This window comes from Theobroma cacao, chromosome 9 (genome assembly GCF_000208745.1).
Source record: "Theobroma cacao cultivar B97-61/B2 chromosome 9, Criollo_cocoa_genome_V2, whole genome shotgun sequence".
Lineage (NCBI taxonomy): Eukaryota > Viridiplantae > Streptophyta > Magnoliopsida > Malvales > Malvaceae > Theobroma > Theobroma cacao.
This window is the reverse complement of record NC_030858.1, coordinates 30,744,502-30,755,848: the sequence shown is the minus strand read 5'-3', so window position 1 is coordinate 30,755,848 and position 11,347 is coordinate 30,744,502. Positions and strand designations below refer to the sequence as shown.

The 11,347-nt window shown below is 33.9% G+C and overlaps 1 protein-coding gene across 2 annotated transcripts; it reads left to right on the top strand.

The window, feature by feature from the left end:
- On the top strand, window positions 1,506–9,930 carry LOC18589957 (hydroxymethylglutaryl-CoA lyase, mitochondrial). 2 transcript variants are annotated; one of them, XM_007015166.2, is made up of 9 exons: window positions 1,506–1,699; window positions 3,191–3,382; window positions 4,598–4,805; window positions 5,076–5,255; window positions 7,117–7,197; window positions 7,288–7,451; window positions 8,123–8,259; window positions 8,988–9,103; window positions 9,470–9,930. In XM_007015166.2, exons 2-9 carry the CDS (start codon window positions 3,216–3,218, stop codon window positions 9,716–9,718), a joined length of 1,302 nt encoding a protein of 433 aa, XP_007015228.1. In that variant the 5' UTR covers window positions 1,506–1,699; window positions 3,191–3,215; the 3' UTR covers window positions 9,719–9,930. The 2 variants fall into 2 exon arrangements, with proteins under 2 accessions (XP_007015228.1, XP_007015227.1); XM_007015165.2 differs by having other exon boundaries at window positions 1,512–1,726.

Sequence of the window (11,347 nt, the reverse complement as noted above, 5' to 3'; positions counted from 1 at the left end):
TATTATTATATATATATATATATATATATATATATATATATATATATTGATATCTATAAATTTGTTGGAATGGAAAATGGGGGAGATTTTACTCCACTTGATATTTTATTTCCATTCTTTTTTGTAGATCCTAAGGTGATGTTTCATATAAATAGCACAATACCTGATCTAAATGTTTGGAAGGGATTCAATCATTCAAAATAGGACCAAAAGCTTATACTGGGCACTATATGACAGTCTAAAGCTATATTTAAATACAAGGAAAGATAGCTAACGTAGGAAATCAGTTTTCTCTTTATTTTCGTTGCAAATGTCAAATGTTAATTGAAAACTATTAAAATAAAAAAGACTCGCTTTTAAGTAAAAAATCATCATCACTAATCACATCTCAAGCTTTTCTATGAAACCAAAGTACATTTAGAGATGAACAAAATCATTATAAATTGGAAAAATTTTTCGAATTGAATTGAGTTACGTTATAAAGGATATTGGTGAATTTGGTTTTTAAAATTAAGTTATTTTAATCGGTTCGATTTTTTGTGGATAAATTTTTTAATCAAATTAATTTAAAAATCAAACATAAATTAATATATTATATTTTTCAATGTAAATTTATTAAAATATTGCTGAATTTGCTTGAGAATGTCAAAATTTATGTTTTTATATATTGTCTTAAAATTTGTTAACAATGTTGTTAAAATTTATGGTATTTCAAATCTGATCCAATCAATCGAAATGGTTCGATGAATCAATTATAAAAATTCAGTTAGATTTAATTTTTAAAGAGTGTAAATTCGTTTTTTAAAATTTTAATATTGAACTGATTGAATCAATATTTTAGTAAATAATATTATTTGATAATGTGAGTTTTTTAATTAAATTTTGTACAATTTCTTTAGACTGTAATCAATTATTAGAATTTTCAAAGGAAATAAAAATTAAAAAAAATAGAGAAATCTTGACACGAGTTTGCTATTATTATGACTGACATCAATATGATCATTATCGGTAAAATATTTAACATTTAAATGGATATCTCATGGAACATATTGAATTAGACATTTCTCTTCTCGATTTCTTTGAGTTTTTTAATAAAAACGCGTCAACTAATATAATTGTTGCTGTTATTTAACATATTTATTGAAAATAAATGAAATTTATGGGAAAGAAAAAAGGGTAGACGCCGGTGTAGCTGATGATGTAAGCATGCCAGTAAACCAAAAAAAAAAAAACAATAAGAAAATGACCGAACTTCCAACTGAAAACTACCTACCACCATTCCCCGCCATTCCCTCCTACCCCATTTATGCTCGTACGGCCTCCGCCTGTAGTCTATTTAATAAAAAAAGAAAATTGGAAAATAAGATAATAAATGAAAATCCTACTACACAAATCAAAACCCTCAAATTCCAATTTTCTTTTAAATAATAAAATTAGGAAAACGGATTTCAAAATAAATAAAAGTTAGGAAAACGACAAAAAGAAATTAATTTATATAAGTTTCTCCCACCAAACCAAAACAAGAGCAACATTGTGAACAACTCCCTTCATCACGTTGCCTTACCTTCTCGTCTTCTTCCTTCTTTCTTCTTCGCCTTTTGTTCAACTCCCTCTCTTTTTCGAATACAACTCCAGATTCTTTTAAACCCCCAAATTCTAGGGTTTCTGTGCGTTTTCTTTGCTCAGAGATCCTAATTTGGTAATTCTCTGTCTTCTCTTTATTCAGGTCCGTTTGCGTTTCTTTTCTTTTCTCTGGTTTCTTCTTGAATTTGTTTTCTTCTGTTTGGTTTCCGAGAAAACTCTTAGTAACAAGAATAATGGAAAAGGAATGAGAATTTGAACGTTATGTTTTCTGTTTTGTTGGTTAAATTTGATGGATGAGTTCAATTGTTTCAGTGGATTGTTTCTTTTGTTTTTAGTTTACTGAAAAGAAAAAGAAAATTTACGACTAAATAGGATAATGTCAGAGCTTGGAGCAAAGTTTTCTTTTCTATTTTTTTGTTTTTTTTCTCAGAAGTTGAAACAGAGGGTTTATGAATTGGAGAGGTTAAGATTTGGTGGAAGATTTGATGCGCATTTGTGCTGTTTGGTTGCCTTGAAATTTTAAAGGAATGTGAGCTGGTTAAAAGGCTCAACTGAGTTTGTGTTTTTTTCTACTGTGAATTCAACCATGTTAATTTATCTTAAAGGACTAAAAGAGAAGAATGTGAAAGTTCAAAGTTCAGTGTAAAATTCAAAGTTGGGATTTTTATGTTGCACCCAATGCTAATAGTAATATCATAGGATAGTTTACCTGTTGTTCGTTAGGAATTCGAAAAGTATTAATTTTTAAAATTATCTTGCTTCTGAGAGTAAATTATAGCAATTTTTTACTCGTTGGGGTTAGGCCACTAATTTCGAATATTCTGGCTGGAAGACTCCAAGAGATTAATGATTTTGAACTAGATTAGAGCTTTTTGCCCTTTTGGTGCAGTGCAGTTGCACTAGCCTAGGGCATTTATAGGATGTGTGTTCAGGAAAATAAAAAACCTTTTGTTGCAGCCTTTGTGATGTCTTCTCTGTTTGTTTAGTCACATATGTATGGTGTTTCACAAAGGCTAGTTTAACTTATGGGATTTTGAAACTCTTTATTTATTGAGATTATGATTAGTCGATTGCAAAATCTTATAGTTTATCTATGAATGTCTGTTCGTATAGCAGTCTAATTAGTTTTTGTTGCAAATCCTGTTTTGTTTATATCATTATTTTATTTAATTAATTCTTCCAATTGCTTTAAGTAAGTGATTCTCTAAATAGTTACAAAGGGATAAGTTATCTGTCCTCCCCTCATGCAAAATTTGATAGAATTCTTTCTTACCTGTGGCTGGTCGAATAATTTCCTCTTCTTTCCTGAGTATGTGACATAAGTCCAGTGAGATGTGGGAAGTGCTTTGTGCTTTTCCATTTGTAATTTTGATTTGACTCAATATGGCAAGTAAAATGCGCATGTATTTCCATATGCACTCATGTAATTATACATTGGGTGATCTGCTCAAAATTTTGAAGAATGGCATGTTTTTTTTTTCCACTAAACACTGAATTAGGATCTTAAATTTCTGAAATGTATCTAATAGTCCTTAATTGCTCTGCTGTTGATCTCACTCTAGTGAGTTGTGGCTGTGCTCTTATTTGTGTTATGCTTACTTTTCAGTGTCTCCTTTGGGCTTTTGTTCACCATGTCAAGTTTGGAGGAGCCACTCGGTTTTGACAAGCTGCCTAGCATGAGTACTATTGATAGGATTCAGAGGTTCTCAGCTGGTGCTTGTCGGCCTAGAGGAGAAGATATGGGCATGGGAACCTGCTGGATTGAAGGGAGGAGTTGCAGCACATCTAATAGTTGTGAGTAAGTGAGATTCAGTTCTCTGTAGAAATGTTCCCCTAAGAGCACTCACATAGTATTTTTTGTTTCCCAGAAGTTAAAATTAAAATTTGGAAGTAATGGTATCAATTTTGAGACAATTTTCACTTTTCTTAATACTTAACGATTTTGATTCCAGTTGAAAGATAAAATTGTTTTCTTTTTGGAGAATTATTTTACATTATTTATTATTAATTTCTTGGTCGCTGAAAAGATACGACAGTGAATAATAGTGTATTGTGGTAATCTGTTGTTTAGATCTGTGGGTCATAACTCATAAGCGCATATGGTACTTATCTTTTTGTTAGTGTTGGTTACTTAAGCTGATTTTCCTGTTGAAAGCTGATGATGGCTTGATTTAGTAATATAATTTAAAAATTAACTAATGGCCTAGCAGTTCTTCCATTGATAAAATAAGGTTGAGCTTTGCTTTTTTTTTTTTTGCTCAAGCATGACTCAGAAACATAATTGAGCTGCTTGACCTCAACTTAATTTGGATCAATATCTTCAACTCAAATAATGAGCTTGAAACTTGACTTGGTCATGCACTCGAGCATGAATTCAAAACTTAAATAAAATAATGTAAATAAATGCTATATTCAATGTATATATGTATCTTGTACCTAGAAACATTAAAAACTTAAAAAAGTTTGATCAGGACCCCTCGAGTTGAGCATTCAAGTACTCGAATTTGGGTTGTCTTGTTATTTGAGCTTCTTGAGTTCATGCTGGGTTCAATAGTTAATTAGTCAAATCTGAGTATTAATGAGCCGGGACTGAGTAGCTTACGGGCAGTTTGACTCATGTACTCGCCTACTCACACATACACGTATACTGTGGATACATCCTGATTCTAAGTGATTATGGTTTTCTTGTCCGTATTAGGTTTCTGTTGATTATATACTCAGAAAGTGCTTGGAATTCTTTTGGAGTTCCGTTTGTCTTTGGTGAAAGCATCAATGGGCATCATCTAAACAATTGAAGGGCATTAGCATCTTTTTCTGTAAAAATTGATTTTAGGATATGAAAGAGAGAAAATGCATGCTTCTGGTTTTGCCTTAAATTTAGTATATAATATATATGGTCAATTGTTGATGTTCCCACTTTTCTCTTGCTTTTGTACCATAATCTGTGAATGGTTAGTGTTCTCCATGTATCAAGCATAAATTTTATTGACATTATTGAAACATCTGTTTCCAGTGAGGATTATGAAGAATACACAGGGGAGGCATTCCCATGGAGAAGACATGTGAGGGATGTGTCTGAAGGTGAAGCGTTCAACAGAAGGGCTTCAAGTCTAAGCAAGAATCGCATGAAATGCAGACATGTTTGTGACTCGAGGTATTTGCCAGATCTTCAGTATAGGTCCAAGTGCAATGGCAGAGGTGTACGAGGCATAACAAATAAGGTAATTAAATAACTTGAAGAGATTTCTGTATTTCTCATTTCTTTTAAAACCTTTATGAATTTCTATAATATTCATTTCCTGGATTATTTAAATACGTTGCGCTTTCCTTTTTAATGTTTCTCTGTTTGTGTGGGATGTGGTTTTTCCAGTGGTTCATTATCTAATATTTGAGGCTCAGATACTGTTGCTTTTTCTTGTTAATATCATGTGCTGGATGCCAAATTGACACTGGAGTTGCTTCATCTAAAAACTTTTATTCATGTGTAGCAGTTTTTAAAAGATATACCAAAGTTTGTGAAGATAGTAGAAGTTGGTCCGAGGGATGGATTACAAAATGAGAAGAATATTGTACCTACGTCTGTAAAGGTTGAATTGATTCGGAGATTGGTGTCTTCAGGGTTGACCGTTGTTGAAGCTACAAGTTTTGTGTCTCCTAAATGGGTTCCTCAGGTATTGTGGCTTGCTTGTTTTAGGTTGAGATGGTACCTTCATTATTCTTTTGTGATGTTTTAATTTCATTTGAAATGACAAGATGATTATATTTATATCCTATAGAGGATGCATGCGATGTTCATTAATTAACCCTTAAGTTGATCGGTGTTTCAATTTGGATGCATTTTTTGAGTTGGTTGGTCAAAATCAAGTCCATCAAAGATTAGAGTTGACTTTATAGCCATGAGCAATGTAGGCAGTGATTTTGGGTTTAATTCCAGATTTGCCCTTGGCTTAGAAGGAAATGAGTACTGATTTTGCTTCTTTAGCGGAATGTAGTTCATGATTTTGAGTAGTTGTTTTCACTAATGTATAATGTGTGTCTGCATTTCTTATATATTTCTTTGTCAACCTGATGTTACTTCTATTGACTATGGCCTACAACAGCCTAGTCATTCTTACTATTAACTCCACTAAATACTGCCTTTAAAACCTCTACCTAAACCTATCATCCTGCCTTCTTTTAACAGTATAGGAACATTTATGCTTTTGAAATCTTTGGCTTTGTTTCTTATAGAACTTCACTATTTGAAGCATATATCACATAGTCAACCTAACTTGGTAAAAGAGAAGAGAAAGAGAGAAATCTCTGTGTAGTTGTGCATTCCTGATCCTGTCTAAGGATTTAGAATATTTGGATGAAAGGAATGTCATGCTATGGTCAATTAACCTTTCTATTAGTGTTCTTCACCCTGTTTGAAATTCTTGAACTATTCTGTAAAATGATTTTTGCTGATTTAGTGGACTTGCCAATAACGAATAAAAATTATACAAAAATAAGAAATCATTAGTAAAGCACATACCTCAATAAAAATCTTTGTATGAAGGTCCTAGTTTATTCTCTGGTGCTATAACTATTCTGTCTTAAGCAAATTAAGGCTTATGGCTGAAACATTGGATGAGTTGAACAACACTTTAGGTGTTTGTGAACCAGTTAAAATTGTTTAGTTGATGATTCTTGATTCCTCAAATCTCTTTGAAGATTCTTTAATAATGAATATCTCAAGTCAATGACTAATTTTTCTTTTCATCTGCTTGTACACCTTGTTAATTTTTCTTGAGGGCTCCTCTTGCATGTGAGAGTTAATCCAATCTACGAATGGAAAAGTGAATTCTATCACTGAAGAAGGTGATTCAAAGAATGGAACTGAATTTGTTGCCTTTGTTTGTTATTTAATAGCAACCTTGATAATCTGCTTTCCAATCTAGCCATGCTATAGATGTTTGCCCCTTAAAAAATCTGGGTGACTAGTATGATTGGATAGATATTTAGGATCAAGGATAATATGCAGTGAGTTGATGATGGTATTGGCCATGGCCAGGAGAAATCTTGGGTGAAGGTTCTTAAATGCTAAAATCTGCTGTGAAATGGGTGAATTACCATTCTGGAAGCAGAAACTTCAAGCTGTATTTTGCTGATAAAAGTTTCTTATCTGATTCTTGCGTCTGTTAGATATAAGGATGAAACTGAGGGGAAAATTAAAAAAAGTTTTTATCATCAAAGTTGAATGGTTTTATTCAAAATTTTCTTTGCAAAGCAACTTTATGTAGTCTTGACCATAGGTTCTTCTCTGGATTATCATTTGTAGCAAAATAGGCTTTTTGTCCTTATTGTTGCGTATGCACATGTAGTACCTACTGAATGTCTGTGTATATTTTGTATGCATTTATATATCTATGCATTGGTGTGTTCTAATCGAGAACCTTGCATGCTTACAAACTTATCCCATGGGAAACAATCATTGTTGGTTGCAAGTGAGATACTTTATTTATCTCTTTCTATAGCCTGCTTGTGATTCATTCTTTACCGTTTATATAGCTAGCAGATGCAAAAGATGTAATGAAAGCAGTTCGTGACATGGAGGATGCCAGATTGCCCGTTCTCACTCCTAATCTAAAGGTTGGTAATTTTCTTTTGAAATATGAGGTATCTACCTTGGCATTTTGGTGTCATAGAAATTTCCTAATCTGCTGTATCAAATTCTTCTAGGGCTTTGAAGCAGCTGTTGCAGCGGGTGCAAAAGAAGTAGCTGTCTTTGCATCTGCTTCTGAGTCCTTTTCAAAGTCAAACATTAATTGTAGCATCGAAGAAAGCCTTGTCCGCTACCGTGCTGTCTGTGCTGCTGCTAAGGAGCTTTCAGTTCCTGTTCGTGGGTATGTCTTCTAATAACCTTATTGTCATTATTTTCATGACTGATAGCTACTATTTCTGTTTTCTTCTCTGTACTTAGGTAAGGAAAAAGAATCCCGTTCCCTAGCAATATCTCTAACATATAATTGTCCTGTCTTCAATTTTAGTTGAATTATATATATGCTTATTGGTATTGAATAACATTTGGAACACAGTACTTATGCTGTGGGAGAAATGCAGATTGTCAGATGTGCACAATTTGTACCTTGGAAAATTCTGCTTCAGTTGTGTCTAGTTATTTCCTTTCTTTTAGTATTGATGTCTGCTGTACAGAATCATTGGAAATATGAAATTTGTGAAATTTCTAGCCATTCTTCAGCCTTACTAAGCTTTGTCTTTTTAAATATCTTTTCTTATCTATTTCTAGTTATTTCTAGGAGAAAGCTTGATAATGAGCTGAGCATGGTTTGCTGGTGTAAAAGTTGCTTTAGTGTGGATGTTTGAATTATAATTTTTAATTGATTTTTGGAATTTGATTGTAGTTAAATATATTTAACTATTTCGGCTGTTCTAATTCTGAAATTTTGTTCTATAACACGTCAAATGCAATATAGCTCCAGTAGGAGTATTTTTTTGTGCTTTATTCATTTTGGTTGGCATGATGCTGAAATTACTTGGTGCTAAACTTTTACAGGTATGTATCATGTGCGGTTGGATGTCCAGTGGAAGGAGCAATTCCTCCATCGAAAGTGGCCTATGTGGCAAAGGAACTTTACAATATGGGTTGTTTTGAAATTTCCCTTGCTGATACAATTGGAGTTGGCACCCCTGGTAATGCTCTACAGTCTACACTGTCACTTTTAAGAAACAAAAGTGTGTGGGTTGAGTAGGAAGCAATCACTATTAGATTTTATGGTTAGATTTTGCTTTCTTTTGGTAAGCTTTTACATTTCTTTTTATGTTTTCCCCACTTAGAATTTTAAAATTGCGTATTACTTTTGTTCATGTGGTACCAAACAACTTGTAGAGCTGATTGGAGTAGTAAAAAGTGAATAATGAAATAACTAATTGCAGTATTTTTTACTAGGCTTTCAAAATAAATGAGAACGATATAATATTGCAACTGATTATTTCATATTCTTTTTCTTCTCTTATTTCATATACTTACACACATAGATAGATGCATGCATCTGTATTGCATCTATATTGCATCCTTTCATGCATACATATATCCATCACTCATATATATATATATATGCACGCATTCATACCTCCAAATATACCTACATGCATACATTCATTTATCCACGTTGGCATATGTCCTGCCATACATGCATTCTTCATAGTTAGGATTTCATTTCTACGTTAAGATTGTGAAACCAAAAAAGGAGTTGCTGTTTTGTGTTGGGATTAAGAGTGGACTAGAACAATTGATGGTTCTATGTAATTCAATGCAAGAAGCATGAAAGAATACTTTGAAATCTTGTTCTTCTCCTGGATTTATATGTGGGGTTCAAATATTGGTTATTAGAATTCTTTGCCATTTCTCTTTGGCACAGGTACTGTGGTTCCCATGCTTGAAGCAGTAATGGCGGTTGTTTCTGCTGAAAAGCTTGCTGTCCACTTCCATGACACTTATGGGCAATCTCTTCCAAATATATTAGTTTCTCTCCAGGTAAGCCATAGAACAAACACAGTGAAGCCATATATATATACAAATCATAATATAACAATTAGTTCCTTCACAGTATGAATAAAATAGTTTAGAACCGGTAATGGATGGGCCTAATACAAGGTATACTTGGAAGTTAAATAAGGAGACAGGCTTCCTCTGAATAGTTACTGTCACGCCACTGGTTTTGGATCACACCACCCGTGACTAGACAGTGTAAGCTGTCAATGTTCCAAGTAAACAGTAACTGCTATAATTGCCCAAAAGGGAAAAATATTGATTGCAGAGGATTGCCAGCTAGTATTCTTTACTCATAATGTCTGATTGCAATGTGATAATTGATTTTAGTATGTTCCAATCTGTCAACAGATGGGGATTAGCACAGTGGATTCATCGGTAGCAGGTTTGGGTGGTTGTCCGTACGCCAAGGGAGCTTCAGGGAATGTTGCCACTGAGGATGTGGTGTATATGCTTAACGGCCTTGGTGTCAAAACAAACGTGGATCTGGCGAAGCTCAAGTTGGCTGGGGATTTCATCAGCGACCATCTGGGTCGCCAATCTGGTTCCAAGACCGCTATTGCTTTGGGCCGGGTAACAGCCGATGCCTCCAAGATATAAAGAAAATACCTATAATTATAATGGAATAATTCTATCCAGATCCGATGATCTCTGCTCTAGCTAGCAAAAAGGGGAACATGGTTCATTGCACGGTGTGTTCCTTACATTGTATAATGCTATAGAAAATAAAAGAAACCTCAAACCCTATACTTGGTACTAATCGTTATTTTGGGAATGGCAGATATAATAATATTATTATTTTGTTAAAAGTATCCACCAAGCCTAGCAAAAAGCTGCCCATTGCAAGCAATAGGAGTTGTAATATCTCTAATGATGGATTGTTGTATCCAGCACATACAAACCAAGCAATTTCATTAAGACAAACCCAGTTAGAAATCACATAATTAATGAACAACTAGAAAGTATCTGCTTCTTTTCTTTCTTTTTCTTTTGTGAATAGAAAATATCTTCTTTGGCCTTTAGGGGTTCATGGGAAAGTTATACATGTTTCCATTGTAAATGTCGCCCTAGGGTTAATGCAACAGCACTCTGTGAAATGATGAAACTGCAAAGCATTGACATAACATCTTATGACAATAAGTGCCACCTGCTGGTTCTGGTCTCAAAAGATGATTAGGGCAAATAAGGAAATTCAATCATGGTTGGCGGTGTCGTTGTTGGGAGGCTGATAGGAATGGCAGAATCATTAAACCATGTTCTAGGCCTGTTACTCATATCTAGTTGTTGTAACAATTCATTCTTTGAGTTTTGCGTTGCAAGAAAATGATTCTCTCCTACCTTGTAGATTCAATCTAACTGTCTCAAGTTGAGTTTGCGTGGAATTATTATTATTATTTTTAACCTTTTTCTTCTTTAAATTTGTTCACAAAAGGGGCACGTTACCAATGTGGCAATGAGTAGGGGAAAAACGAATCAAGGTTTCGTAGGTGTCAAATAGCTAATGATAGTCATTGAGATATCCAAATGATGGTAGAGCACCATGGGTTTGACCAGTAAAAAAGAAGAAAAAAAGGTGAAAATTAAAGAGATGAGACCTCTCCCTCTCTTTGCTTGCCCACAAATTTATACATATTTCTCGGCCTTCATGATGCCTAATGTACTCATATCGACACTGTCTGTTCTTTTCCTGGTGCAAAACTCAATCAGTCAAAGCTATACATGTAGCACTCATTCTCATAGTGTTTTCCCAGCTCTCCCAACCCTCAAATTAAGCACTATCAAGAGTGGTGGATGTCGCTCATCATGAAAAGGATACGGCTCTTTTTCTAGTGCATGGGCTCTCCCCCAATATTTCACATTAATTAATTTGTTCTAATGCTTGGTCTGCAAGAAGAGAGCAAGGAAGACCAATTCAAACGTCTAGCAGATATGAATGGTAGGAACCGAAAGTATCTATAAAAACTCTTTTGCTCTTGTCTAAAGAAACAAAACACAAAAGAAAGTGCTCATAACAACTAGTCTAAACATATAGCTGCAAAAGCTGAGGGAAGTAACACAACAACTCTAATCTATTTGGGTACTTTTCTTGGTACTTCAATTTTGATGGTTTATTGCCCTTTATTGGTCAACATACTTTTCACCAGTGCCCCAAGAACCAAGATAACAATTCCTTATATGGAAGAGCTAGCCATGATGATTTGCTTAATACTTTTTTTAACCCTAAATATG

Excerpts from the sequence above, each read along its gene's own strand:
- LOC18589957 (XM_007015166.2), top strand. The coding sequence starts at position 3,216 with ATGTCAAGTTTGGAGGAGCCACTCGGTTTTGACAAGCTGCCTAGCATG. Across the intron at positions 7,198-7,287 it reads TTCTCACTCCTAATCTAAAG|GGCTTTGAAGCAGCTGTTGC; the intron begins GTTGGTAATTTT and ends AAATTCTTCTAG. Across the intron at positions 9,104-9,469 it reads ATATATTAGTTTCTCTCCAG|ATGGGGATTAGCACAGTGGA; the intron begins GTAAGCCATAGA and ends ATCTGTCAACAG.